The sequence below is a fragment of the Rosa rugosa genome, chromosome 3 (assembly GCF_958449725.1).
Source record: "Rosa rugosa chromosome 3, drRosRugo1.1, whole genome shotgun sequence".
In the NCBI taxonomy this organism is placed as follows: domain Eukaryota; kingdom Viridiplantae; phylum Streptophyta; class Magnoliopsida; order Rosales; family Rosaceae; genus Rosa; species Rosa rugosa.
The window spans coordinates 28,749,118-28,764,001 of record NC_084822.1 but is presented as its reverse complement, the minus strand read 5'-3'; the positions used below and the strand labels follow the sequence as shown (position 1 = coordinate 28,764,001).

Sequence of the window (14,884 nt, the reverse complement as noted above, 5' to 3'; positions counted from 1 at the left end):
CTCTTGATATGATTGAAGGAGGTGCTATTCAAAAAACTCGCCAAATATAATAACTTTAGTATGTTGGATGCGATGAGTTCAAATATCGTTGATTGTTAACCAGATAAAAATAAATAAGTTATTTTAATAATTATTTTAAATTATCGGTGAATTAGCAAGTGTTTATTGTGATCAAGGTGTGGCAGATTGGCATGGTGGTGATTAGTGTAGAAAGCTATTGATTATCAGCGAATAAATCTGATATGGTGATGATTGAGAGAATTGAAATGGCGGATGGTGGCTACTGGGCTACTGATTTTCCTTTCAGTTATTGTTAATTTTTGTTTTGAGGTTTTCATGTGTGTAGTTTTTGGATATGTTTTTATATCTCAACTAAGTTCATGCTCTATCGACTCAGGGTTGTCGTCTTAGACTCATGTGTCAGTGCGTGTCTAGATTTCAATAGCCGGTTTATTGTCAATCTGATCCAGTCCCTTGCTAGCTTAAGGCCATGTTGTTTAGTACTAGTGTGTTCTTATGTGATCGAGAGATTCTATGGATTGCCTGCTTGCCAGTTCACTATTGTGGTCATTTGTACTAATTATTGTTATATTTTGGAAAAATTGATTTAGTCAGTTACCCAATTTTTCGCCATTGAATAAATTATGAGTGAGGATGCATAGTTTTAGTACTTGATGTCTTATGGTTATGGATGTATTCATTTAATGAATCCTTTTTTTTATTAAGTAATGAATCATGTTTTTTTTTTTTTTTTGGTTACAAAGGGGACCTAAAGAGGCCCAGAAAACATAACAAAACTAAAAATTAGCTAAGCATGACCACTAGAATGTCCGACACCAAATCTTCTAACTCTAGTAGCTCCATCAAAATCTTCAAGAAAAACATTAGCAGCATGAATAGGAGGAGCATCAAATTCGATGACTCCATAAGCATGATCAATGCTATTCTTTGCAAGACAATCTGCCACCATATTGCATTCACGATAGATGTGCTTTAGGGAGAAAGAATGAAACTTCTTGATCAAAGCATTGCAGCAATCAATCAGAGAGCCAAGAGGATGGATAGAAACATCACTATCAAGAATAAGTTTCACCAAAATTGCAGAATCCGACTCAACCTCGATCTTAGTAATATGACAAGCAAGAGCTTGCCTAAGGCCATAATACAAACCCCATGTTTCTTCATCCAAAACCTCACCAATGCCCAGGTTTACTTGAAACCCTTTGATCCAATCTCCAGAGGGAGATCTGATAACACCACCAGCACCAATTTTGCCAGCACCATGTTATTTGTACTTGATGTTTTGTTATTAAAATAAAATTTCATTTCATAAAAAATAAAATGAAAAACAAAACAAACAAAACATCTTTTGACTAAATGCTAGGAAAACTAGCAAGTACCACTTATTACATAATAAGACACTCAAATTCTTCAAATGAGCCTACAAACCTAAAAAATAAGTCTCAAAACATATAATTAAATATTGAATATTTAATCGCCTAAGAATTCAATGGTGGTGTGCAATTACTTTTTTTTTTTTTTTTTTTTTTGAGAATGTCAATTACAATTACATTTTTTTTCTTTTTGAAGAGAAAAGGAAAATTACAACACAAAAGCCCTTGGACAACCAAGGTTATTGGCATCTAAGTGGAAGGCAGAATAGGCCACAATCGGAATAGAGTTGAGCCAAACTTTGGGATTGGGGAGAGAATGACGCGCCGAAGTGATGGCGTCCGCAACGAAATTAGATTCTCGAAGCACATGACTGAAAGAAATGACATCAAACTTTGAGGCGAGACAGCTTATGTTATGAATCAAGTATATGAGTTTCTAGGGGGGAGCACAGGATGCAATTGATAACAAGCAGAGAGTCTCCTTTCACTTGAATTCTTGAGATATGTTAACGTTAGTGATCCGTGGGATCTCTAGTTAGCTTAAGAGAGTGAGAGAGAGAGAGAGAACGACACAAGCGAAGTATAGTGGTTCGTCTCCCGCCTTAGCGGGAAACTACGTCCACTTGAATGTTGCACTATATGTGTTTAGGATTACAAAGTGTGTAATGGAGTGATTTGAGTTGTGGGAGGAGGCATTCCTTTTATAGGTGAAGGAATGCTTCTCCTTTACATTTTCTTAGATGTGGGATGACTAAAATCACTATTCTAGTCTAGAAAGGTCTATTATGGAGGCAACTTGGCAAGGCCGGGAAGGTGGCTTCCCGGCGACGGTTTTGCCACTTCCGGATACTGTAGCGTAGCTTGAACATAGGGTTACAAGATGCAAGTAGCGGTTGGGCCTCACCATAGCTTGTGGGTATCCCAAAGAGGGTGTTAATTATGCTTGGTGAGATAGCAAACTAGCCTTGCTAGTAGAGGTATCTACAAGTCCCCAAGTAAGAGGAGCTTCTTGGTTGGGGAGTTATACACATGATGTCACCAAGCATAAGTAACCGGGCGGCACGGAGCCCCTACAAGTCCCCGAACTCCGTAAGCAAGAAGGGACTCGTTAACCTGCACAACAAAGACAAAAAATAGGCATATGTAGAATGCTTGTTGCATTGGTTATCGTCCGTATTAATGGAATGCGAAAAGAATTCAGTTTGTAGTAAGCAACAAATGGTAGAAGAATTCAATATTCCATTAATGTGTATGAACATGTAAAATATTGGTAGTTGTATATGTGGATCTTATGGCCATATAACACGCACAATAGATAGTGGCAAGTGTAATGGGTGTCCAAAGTAATTTTGTGGGAGTAGTTCCGGTGACATAGAATGAAGCGTTTGTGAACTTGGGGCTTAAGTAAAACATGTTGGACATGATCGAGCAAGTTGGGTTGTTCGAGCAAGTTGGGTGTAGTTGAGTGTGTAGGCGCTGTGCGAGCATGCGAGGCGTGGCCCAAGCGCAAGTCGTGGCCATACTCGATACCCAAGCGAGTCGTAACCCAAGCAAGTCGTTTATCCGAGCATGTTTAATTAAGTCGTAAGTGTCACAAGCTTCTAGATGAATGTCACATGTTTATTTAATTGAATTGCAATTAAAATAGAAGCATGACATATGTGTATAGCATGTACTTATAGTAAAGTCGCTAATAACATTTTTGCATTTTTGTAGATATGCTAAAGGATCATTGAGATCGGTATGTGAAACATGGCATATCTAGCATGTGAGGTCTAGAAAGTGTTGCCAAATCTACGAAATGTTGTTGGCATGCTCAAAAGTTTATGGAAGTATGTAAAAGCATATCAAGTGTGATATATTTGTAGGCATGCTTAAAGTGGTAAAAGCATGTGATTGGCATGGCACTAGCTCAATTTGAAAGAGCGCAAAAGATAAGATATTGTTACTTATCTTATGCCGATTTGGAGGCTAGCGGAGTTGGCCGAGTGTGACGGTCCATTGCTTCTGGCGGATAAAGTACGCCGATAATGTCCGTCAACTCGTAGTTGAGGTTGAATGCTCAATAGAAATAGTTGAATTTCCTTGAAACAAAATAGATGATTAATATGTAGATTTGTAAAATCAACATAAATAATTGGCATATGTACTTTGATAAAGTTTTAAAGAAAGTGTATAAGTTGACATGAGATATTGAACTTAGATAGGCATAAATGTCATTTACACACAAAGTACAATGTGTCAAAGTATGAATGAGTACTTGTTGCTAGATTGCTAGCCCATAAATATAATCATATTGTCACAAGGTAATGAAGCCATGCAGAATGCATTTTCAGATTGTGAGCTACTGCCACTGACCATAAACTCATAGTAATGTAGAATTTGGTAGGGATATTGATTGAGACATTTGAATATTTGAAGAGAGCATTTAATTGATGTCATGCTGAATAGTAACTTCGGTACACATGTTTGGAGAATTATATGCATGGCACATGCATAATTTTGAACTAGCATAGTAATTGAAACATGTTGACTATGCCAACGCCGCCTGGGCTTAGCAAGCACCACGTGGTGGTAGCCATACTTTAATTCGAACTGGTGTATTGCACATGTGAGCTACTGAGCTAGTCTGTGGCATGCATATAATCATCTCAACTATATATAATTATATGTGTATGTGTCGAGAGTGAACTGCTATCGATATCAATAGACATGCTAATAAACAAATGTTATTTGGGTAAAATATGGCATTGCCAACATATTTATATTAATATATGGATGGTGATGAGTTTGAATCATGGCAGCATAAATATAGTAAATATATATGTGAGGCTGTGATGCAAATGTTATTTGCACTAATACCACAAGTATTGGTATCAGGAGCACATGGGCAATGCCTTATAATAGGGTGCCTGTCAGATAGTGGTATAGCTATCAGTACTTTATTAACCATGCTTCTGCAAAGGCATAGGGCCTTGCGCTAGATACTGAGATAAAAGCAGACTTATCTGGTTGTTGCCTTTGTAGCGGAGGTTGTCCACAAATTTGTTGAATGACTCATATTCAAGTCACGAGCAACACCACTCGAGCGTTCGAATGGTTTCAAGAACTGCCATTTTCGGGAGCTGAGGTAAGTCAGCGGGTGCCGGAGTCTCGCCGGACCTAGGCTGGCGGGGATTGGCCGTTAGGCCTGCAAAGCGGAGTTTTGTCCGCGGTGGAAGTGATGGCCAGCGGCGATGCTTGGCCAGCGGGGAAACTTTGGCTAGCGGCGATGGCCGACGGAGGATGCCAGCGGTGGTTGGCTTTTGCATCCAGCGGAGCATGACATGCGGAGAAGCAGTGGTGATGGCCAGCGGAGAAGTTTGGCGGTGGAGCGGAGCTCAGCTAGCGGACCTCGTGGATGGAGCTCGGAGCTCAGCGGAGGTTTGAGTTCGGCGGAGCTTCGGGTTCGGCGGTGCTTGAGTTCGGCGGAGGAGTGCCGGCAGAGCGTGGTTTTTACCAGCGGTGGTGGTTGTTGACGTTGGTGCTACAGCCTGGCAGAGCAGCAAGCAGAAGGGTGCGGACGTCAAGGGGATCTGGCGGAGCTGTAACCGACCAAAGAATTTTGGCGGAGATTTCGTCCGCCACAGAATTTCGAAGCCGGAAGCCGGAGACGAAAAATTAAGGTCTGGTGCCTGGCGGAGGTTTGCTAGCGGTGTACAGTCCGGCGGTGCAGACCAGCGGTAATTTTTGTCAGCGGTGCAGCTCGAAGGGGAAGTTCGGCGGTGCACTTCCAGCGGTGCAGCTCGGACGAGGTTGCCCAGCGGAGCGGTGGCTGGCGGAACTCTTGGCGCTGTGTTAGGGAGATTTGGCGGACACTTGCCGCTTGTTAGCGGTGTACAGTGTGGCGGAAGGTTTTCCGTCGGAGGTTGGTAGCGGTCCATTTCCGGCGGAGGATGGCCTACTGGCGGTAGCAGTCAAGCTTGCTGGCGGTGCCTAGCGGAGCGGTGAAGCCTTGGCTAGCAAAGCTCGCTCGGCAGTAGGCCTGCTGGCGGTGGCCGTGAAGCTTGCTTTGGCGGAGGTGTTTTGACGATGCCACTGATGGAGCTAGTCGAGCGGCAGAAGCTTGCGCGGTGCGTCATCAAGGCTTGGAGGAGGCTCCTGGCGGTGTTTCTTCAGCGGAAGCAGGGCTTCGCCGCGGTTGGTTGCCTGGCTGTTGGGTGCAATCGAAGAAGAAGACTGGGTGCCAAGATAAAATTCTTGGGTGTCCAGAGTAAAATAGGCAACAAAAATTTTTTTTTTTTTTTTTTTTTTTGGCGGAGACCTTTTTGAGCTGGCGTTGACTAGCGTTGTTGGCGTTGACTTGGAATTTTTGCAAGCACTGAGCTCAAGTTAACCTTGATGCCAAAAATTTTTGTTTTTGTTTTACCGCTAGGTTGTGTTGGCGGTGGCGGTAGAGCAGCACTCCACCCTTTTTTTTTTTTTTTTTGAGTGGGCGTTGACCCAGCACATCAGTGTTGACCAAACGCTGACCGGCCCATACAGGCGTTGACCAAGCTTCTTGGCGTTGACCAGGTGCCAATGGCACAAGTTACCGCTAAGAACTGCTTTGAGCCCAAAGAAAAATAATGATTTAAGATGACTTTACTCAATGATAGGTGACGAAGCCTTTGTGTTGGCTTCCCACAGACGGCGCCAATGTTAACGTTAGTGATCCGTGGGATCACTAGTTAGCTTAAGAGAGTGAGAGAGAGAGAGAGAACGACACAAGCGAAGTATAGTGGTTCGTCTCCCGCCTTAGCGGGAAACTACGTCCACTTGAATGTTGCACTATATGTGTTTAGGATTACAAAGTGTGTAATGGAGTGATTTGAGTTGTGGGAGGAGGCATTCATTTTATAGGTGAAGGAATGCTTCTGCTTTACATTTTCTTAGATGTGGGATGACTAAAATCACTATTCTAGTCTAGAAAGGTCTATTATGGAGGCAACTTGGCAAGGCCGGGAAGGTGGCTTCCCGGCGATGGTTTTGCCACTTCCGGATACCGTAGCGTAGCTTGAACATAGGGCTACAAGATTGACGCAGTCGGAATGATAAACTAGGTTTACCAGCAATAAACCTAAGCAAAGATTCTGGAGTCCACCAGAGATAAAAGAGATAAATCTCAATTTGATTGATAAATATGATAAAAGATAGTTCTGCAGCCGTTTAAGGTTGCTTATATATGGGAAAAGAAACCCTAGGGCGACTAACAATGAAACCCTAAAGCCCACGGATTAAAACAAAACAAATCCAAAATAAACTAGAAAACCTAAAATATAAAGAATGTAAAACTAGCCTAAAAATACTAAATCACGAATCGGATAATTAAGGCGATACATTTTGGCCTAAATCTGATAGGGCTCACTAAAGTGAGTCTTGAAGATCTTGTCGTTCCCATTCTGGAAAGGTATCATGCGTCTCAAACGGACATTCTGGCCAAAAGTTAGTCAAATCTGATTCAAAATCAAAACCTGACTTTTTGTACGAGTAACTCGAAAGGTCCAAAACCAAATCTTCTTGAATATTCCAGCGGCTAATAATCTCATTACGCGTGAGTTACCTATTTTCCAATCACTCTTCTTGATTCTACGCCGCTTCTTTGCTTTTATGGTTTTCTGGCTAAACTGGGCACATTCTCGTCCTACATCAAAGATGCAAGTAGTGGTTGGGCCTCACCATGGCTTGTGGGTATCCCAAAGAGGGTGTTAATTATGCTTGGTGAGATAGCAAACTAGCCTTGCTAGTAGAGGTATCTACAAGATATTATGTCGAAGAGCATGAATTAGGCCATGTTTAAGGGCACTTCCTTCATCAATAGAGACCGAGGAGATGCCTAACCTGCGCTCACCAGCAAGGATTAGGTGGCTATTAACTCTCTAATGATGAAACCAGCAGCAACTTTGTTGTGATCTTTAACTGAAACATTGAAATTGAGCTTGTAAAAACCAACATGGGGGCTTCTAATGAATAGAGACTTCAGAACTAGGCTTTAGATTAATATAAGGTGGATTATTCCGTCTATAATTGGAACCAACCGAGGTAGCAGTGTGAAGAACATTATTTGGGAGAGCAAGAGTATTGTTGAAAATTAAGTTGTTCCTAGCTCCCCAGATTTGCCAGCAGATAAGAATACAATCTTCAATAGTTGCAGAGGATTCTTTATTGAAGAGAGAACTGATCCACTTAGAGAGATTAGGGAAATTTGTTGGAGCAGGAAGATTGGTTGAAGAGCTCCAGACTCTATTAGAGAAGGAACAGGAATGGAACAAATTATCATAGTCTTCCAGCTCTGTTCCACATAAAGCACAAGCAGTGTCAATAGTATGATTATAACAAGCAATAAAAGCCCTGATTTTCAGCCTTCCCCTAATAAAAAGCCAAACAAAGATTTTGACTTTTGGGGGAAGGTTAAGTTTTCAAATTGTATTCAAAATAGGAGTTTGATTATGATAATTAGAATTAAATTGTAGCCAAGTGGCAGACTTGATGGTGAGCTTTCCATCAGCTGCAGAACCCCAGACAAACTTGTCTTTAAAATTAGAAACAGGGATAGGGATACTAGTAATAGAATCAATTGTATTTTGGTCCAGAAAAAGAGTTAGCTTTCCCAAATTCCAGTTTGCCATAAGTGATGTAATCACTTACAGCCATAAGTGATGTAATCACTTACAGCAATTACATCTTCTTTGACTATATAAAAAAGTGTAATCAATTCGTAAATTGTAGGTAAAAGCGTAACAGCCAACAAATAAAACTTCATTCCTTGGATCTCTAATCTCTGTGATGTCGGAAATCATTGCAATCTTGGTCTGCAACTGCATTCCTGAATTCAAATGAGGAGGTGAAGTCCTTAATCTCTGACCTTGAAGCTCTGTATGAGTCAAATTCGACGGATGTGTCTGCAACAATAAGCGACCTCACCGGCCAAATTGCTCACTTATGGCAACAAGATGAAATGTACTGGCACCAGAGATCGAGGATTAACTGGCTTAATCTTGGTGACCAAAATTCTAGATTTTTCCATCAGACCACCCTTCAGAGAAGACAGTACAACAAAATTCTGCGCATTCAAGATCATGCTGGACATTGGTTGGATAGCGCGGCTGATATCAGCATGCTTTTCACTCTGCACTTTCAACAGCTCTACACTTCAAATGGCCCTCAAATCTTGGATGAAGTTCTAAACTTTGTCGATCCGCTCGTGACTCCAGATATGAACACGTCCTTAACTTCTCCTGTTACTCTCCAAGAAGTCAAGGATGCTGTTTTTGACTTGGGGGGCTTTAAAGCACCGGGACCTGATGGCTTTTCTGGCATTTTTTATCAAACTCATTGGGATATAGTCAAGTCTGTTGTCCATGAATCTGCTATCAACCATCTTGCTGCACAAAACATTCTCTCTCACTTTAACCAAACTCATATAGCCTTAGTTCCCAAGGTCCAGTGCCCTGTTTCTGCCTCACAATACCGACCTATTGCTTTATGCAATTTCTCATACAAAATCCTTGCCAAAATTATGGTAAGCAGACTAAAGCCTTTCATGTCTGACTTAATCACTGAGAATCAGTCAGCTTTTATCCAACAGAGGCAAATCCAAGACAACATCATTGTTGCTCATGAAGCATTCCACCATCTCAAACTGCTTCGCTCTGGTCATGATGGTGCTTTTGGGTTGAAATTAGATATGAGCAAAGCTTTTGACAGAGTGGAATGGACCTTCCTAGATGCTGTTCTCTGAAAATTGGGGTTTGCTGCCCATTGGGTGGATCTCATTATGAGCTGTGTAACTTCAGTCTCTTACTCTGTTCTTTTTAATGGAAAACCAGGTGCAAGTTTCAGACCCTCACGTGGCCTTCGCCAAGGAGATCCCCTGTCTCCCTTCTTATTCCTATTCGTTAACGATGTCCTCTCTAGAATGTTGATCAAAGCCTGCAATACTCAGCTCCTGCATCCAATATCTCTTGGTCAACCGGGCATTGAAATTAGTCACTTGTTCTTTGCAGATGACTCTCTTTTCTTTCTAAAAGAAACTCTTCAAAATTGTGAACATCTCTCCGACATTCTTCATACTTACTGCCTCGCTTCTGGTCAGCTCATCAACGCCGACAAGTCCTCCCTCTACTTCAGTCCAAATACCAGGCCAGAAATAATCCATTTTCTCAGCTCCATTTTGGGTATGAAGGTTGTGACTGATCCGGGCAAGTACTTAGGACTTCCCACCACTTGGGGTCGTTCCAAAAGAGGTGCTCTAGCTTACATTAAAGAAGCTGTTTTGAAAAAAGTTAAAGGTTGGAAGCAAACTTCACTCAGTCAAGCTGGGAAAGAGGTTCTAATAAAGTCTGTAGCCTCTGCTATCCCGGCCTACCCAATGTTGTGCTTTAAGTTCCCTCTTTCTACCTGCAATGAGCTTAATTCTATATTGAGTAACTTTTGGTGGGGTAACACTGATTCCTCGGGAATTCATTGGAAATCATGGGACTTCCTTAGTTTGCCTAAAGATCAGGGTGGCCTTGGATTTCGAAATCTGCAATCCTTTAATGATGCCTTACTTGCAAAGCAAGCTTGGAGGCTAATTCAAGATCCATCTTCCCTGTGTGCTAGAGTTCTTAAACAGAGATACTTCCCTAACACTACCCTGCTCCATGCTCGGAAAGGTGGCACCCCATCATGGATTTGGTCTAGCATCCTAATCGGTAGAGATCTTCTGCACCAAGGTACTGTATGGAATATTGGAAATGGTTCTTCAGTCAATTTGTGGTCTGACCATTGGGTCCCAATGCCCTCCCCTTCCCCAATATGTGCTGATCATATCGACTCCTCCTCTTTAGTAAGTTCTCTTATTGACTGGAACTCCAAACAGTGGGACACTAGCCGCATTTCTACATATCTATCTGCAGATTCAGTTCGACGTATCTCTGCCATCCCTCTCATTGACCCTCAGACCCTGGACAAATTGATTTGGCCTCATGTGAAAAACGGTAATTACACGGTCCGTTCGGGCTACCACTTTCATCACAATCGTTCACACATCCACTCCTCCATTCATCCTCACCAATCCCACTCAATTCAACCCTCCATTTGGCCCTGGATCCAAAAGCTGAAAACCCTTCCAAAAATAAAAATCTTTTTGTGGCGAGCATGCCATAACATCCTGCCTGTCAAAGCTACTCTTTTTCATAGGCATATTTCTACCTCTGCCCTTTGTCCTCTATGCAATTTATTCCCTGAATCTGTTGAACATCTGCTCCTCACCTGCAAATGGTCAATGGCTACTTGGTTTGGCCATCCTCTAAGTTATAAAATCCAACCTCAACAAATTACCTCTTTTGATCGCTGGCTTCACCAAATCAGTTTGATGGATGCCTCCGGGGACTTCTTCACTTAGATATCTTTTCTTCTTTGGAGAATCTGGAAGCATAGGTGCTTCTGCTTCTTTAACCATGTTGAACCCAACCCGTCTTTGATTGCTTCCTCTGCATTTCATGCAGCTTCAGAATTCACTGTGCATAAGAAATGTCCTTCACCCCCTCACACTCCTTCATCTTCCACCTCCCAATCCCGTGCTTCTCATCACTGGCAACCACCCCCCATACATGCTCTCAAAATTAATACTGATGCAGCCTGGCATTCTGACTCATTATCATGTGGTGTTGCCGCAATTGTACGTAATCATCATGGTCGTGTAATTGCTGGGTCTGTTAAAACCCTTTCCGCTCCTTCTGTGTTTGCAGCTGAGGCTTTTGCAATGAATGAAGGCATGGTTCTTGCTCTCTCCTTCCCTCATCGGCATGTGGAATTAGCTTCAGATTCTCAATCTCTCATCAAGAGTCTCACTACAAATGTTCCCCCTGCAGATTGGCAGGCTACTAACATTATCACTCAAGTCCGGTATCTAGCTCAAACCCGGCAAGTCAGCTGGCTTTGGACCAGCAGATCAGCAAATTGTGCAGCAGATCATCTAGCTGCTCTTGCTTGTAGAGGAAAGTGCCCTGTGAACTGGCTTTCACACCCGCCTTCTTCTCTTTCTGAAATCTTGTTGTATGATGGGTGCCCTGGCCCTCCTTAATGGCCTCTGCTCTGGCCTCTCCTTTTTTAGGCTTTCTGAGCTTTGTCTTTCTGCTTGTTTCCTTTGGTCTCTGTTTTAATGAAAGTTTTCATTCCCAAAAAAACAAATAAAACTTCATTCTCCTTGGACTAGGACTTCTTACAGACCTAAGTCCAAGACATGGTCTTTGGTGTAGAAAGCCCAAGCTCTCCAATGATCCAAATCAGCAAAGCATCTGAAGAACAGCTACGCTAACGATTCTTGGCCACCATCATCAAACCATCGACGATGGAAAGAATGACTAGCGATCTGAAGGGCAGCTTTGCAGCTTCTTCACATGTATAGCATGGAACAGTGGCTTCATTTGCACATTTCCACTTGAATAAGAACTGATGCAGTAAATAAAATAGTCGATCAAAAAGCCCAAGAGGTTAGATTCAACGTCCCTCAGCACAAACAAGCCCTCATATTATAAAATAGCAAGTTCTAAACCTCAGACACAACCAAGGATAACAAAGTACTCTCCAAGTCTCCAGTAACCAATCGAGAACTGACCACCGCCATTAGACCGTAACATCACCGCTAGGTGACATGAGAAATTGTGACATACCCACCTCAAGAAAGTTATGCGTTGAACTTCGTCAAAGTTGTAAACCATGGGCAAAACCACATCCTCGAATCTAATGAGATATGAAGGCATCACTAACAGCCATACCATTTGTCCACAAGAAAAAGAAAAAGAAAAACCAAGAGGGTTGCAAATAAGACCAAATAGTCATCGAGAAAGGTATAGAGGATTGAAGCATCCAAAATTAAGGGTAAGATGACCCTTGTCACGCTCCGAATTTCAAATAAAGAAATTTGAATCGAAAACGCGATAACTCAACAATAACAAAAAAGCACTTAGAACATTTTTCATTTAAACTAAGCAACAAAACAAACCAAGTTCACCAATGTCAATACCGACTCATTCTTTAGAATCACATTACATTACAGAGAGTTTACAAATTAAACTGAACAACAATTCAATAAGTGAACACATCCACCACTCTCACTACACAGCGAAAGATTAAAACTAAGAATACCCTTCTACGTCCACGCTACAGAAAGTACACCTCAGCTTCGAAGATGATTACTTGATATTCTAACATGCACAATAACCTTACACCATGGAATAGTGCACCGAGTTGAAACAAGAAATCCGATAAGCTTTTACAAGCTAGCTCGTGCGAGTAAACCAAAATAACCACAAATCTCATTTCCTACTCAAGGACAACAAATCAACACAATGATTAATTTCAATATAAATCCTTTTCTTTTTAAGGAAACACATGTCACTATATCGCGACATACCAAATCAATTGAAATCTCAACTACAAATCCAAGAATTCATTTTCATTTCCTCTCGAATGAAAGCATTTCTCAATTAAACTAAATAGAATCAGTAATCCCTGCATAGAGAATTTGTTTAGGAGATTACATTAAAATCACTCAATAAAAATGAAAATGGAAAATAAATAAGAAATCAAACCACTCACGCTAAAACCAAAAAATCACCCTTCAACTCCAAATAAACGATTTTACAAAATGACTCGTTTTCAAAAACTCGACATCCTTACCTCTTAAAGGTAACATACATCACTAAGTGATAAATCATATTATTTCAACTCACATCATAATATGAAAATCAAGTCCCTCCTCGGACGATAAAAGAAAGAAACTACTTGAAACTCTCTTTTTAAAATGTGTACTCATGGTCTCACGTAACCCACGTGTTATCCCCATGCAATACAATGACAGACAGACAGAGCTCTAACTGATCGTAACTACTCACCCGGCCGAAGGCGTGGTTCTCGATATATTTGCCTCTGTCACTACTGTGACACCAAATTCGTAGATCCGAAAACATTTAAAAAGTCCTACATGACTCAAATTGTTACACCAAAACTCAAATACTCTTTCAACACATGCAATAAAATCAACAATTACATGATACATTGTATTTCTGCAAATAGTAAATGCCCACAACAGTAAACCGAATAAAATCACAATTTACTACGCATAACACAATGCCACACCATCAAGATGTATAGTTCACGTAAATATATATATATATATACATAGTCATCCACTCAGGAATGCCACTGATACCAACTATAGTCCACAATCGCAAAACTCGAAAAAAAATTATTTTTATAATTAAAATCTCATTTTACTTACCTATGAACAGTAGCCGATCAAGTTCATATAATTTAAAACAAAACTTTATTTCCAGAAAACAATTTCACAAGTTAGCGATTAAACCGAACAATAATGTAGCTCGGTTCATAAATGAACCACGTGAGATATACTCACCTCTAAATCCTGATGCATCTTCTCTTATAGCCGAGATCAAGTACAGAACACTCTTCGCCAATCACCTAAGTAAAATACGATCTCAATTCAGTACATAAATTACAAACCGATTAAAGTTCTAATCCCTTATTTGAACTAAAACCCATAAGTAATGCCAATTGAAGCGAAACTTCATCTGACACCACCCAAAGTCTCTGAAACATGCACTTCTACAGTCAATATATCAAAACTACAAGTCAATCAAACGGCCGGATCCTCACGGATCAAAAATCGAGATAATCGAAACCGGTAAAAATCCTAACATATTCATACGATCTCTAAAAATTACATATCATATATCAAAATGCTCGTATCGACAAGTAGATGATAAACGAAACATGCAACTGTCCCAAACATGGCCAGACGTGTCGCCGGTAGCGGCTGAGCTTAGCTCCAACTGCTGTCGGGTCAACCTCAAAAGTAGGTTGATTCGACCATCCAGAATGTAGATATTTGATTGGACCCAAAATAAGCATTTTGGCCTGACAAGGCGTGTCTTGGAGAAATTGAGCCAATGTCAGTGGCTCAAGCTATATATTGTCGACAAGTTCGAAATATATATTTAGAGGCTAAATAAAGCCTACTATGGAAGCATGGAAACATGAAAAGTCAACTTTAGCACATTTTCCTACTTCGGCTAGGAGAAACCGAGCTAAACAAGGAAGGAGAGGCGGAAGACTAACCAAATGAAATCTAAATGAGCTAAAACTTTCCAGATTAAATCTAGACATCCCAAGGATCATTTCTTATGAAGAGTGCCAGAGATATTTTTGAGTGGAAGGCCTTCAAACAATCAGTCCAATCTTTTACAGAAGCAAAACTGGAAAACTGGACCTGTAAGAGGTCCAGAAGCATTTCCAGCCCAACCGCATGGAATAAAGCTCTGAAAATTTGTCAGGATGATCTACACTCATAGTGGAACAGTTTTTATGAAGAAGTCGAAGGCTCATTCTGAAGTCTTGTTGGATAAATAATTGAAGGAATAAAGGGGCAGAAACTGACCTAAAACCAGCTCAATATTCACATGTTC

The 14,884-nt window shown here is 41.1% G+C and overlaps 2 protein-coding genes across 2 annotated transcripts; one reads left to right on the top strand and one right to left on the bottom strand.

Moving 5' to 3' along the window:
* Positions 1-808: 808 nt before the first annotated feature.
* LOC133737520 (uncharacterized) lies at positions 809-8,041 on the bottom strand. The gene is made up of 2 exons (XM_062165057.1): positions 7,899-8,041; positions 809-1,247 (listed from the first exon to the last, which is right to left on the bottom strand). The coding sequence occupies exons 1-2, from the start codon at positions 8,039-8,041 to the stop codon at positions 809-811; spliced, it is 582 nt and encodes a 193-aa protein (XP_062021041.1).
* Positions 8,042-9,330: 1,289 nt separating this feature from the next.
* On the top strand, positions 9,331-11,481 carry LOC133737519 (uncharacterized). The gene is made up of 2 exons (XM_062165056.1): positions 9,331-10,393; positions 10,904-11,481. Exons 1-2 carry the CDS (start codon positions 9,331-9,333, stop codon positions 11,479-11,481), a joined length of 1,641 nt encoding a protein of 546 aa, XP_062021040.1.
* The last annotated feature ends 3,403 nt before the right edge of the window (positions 11,482-14,884 follow it).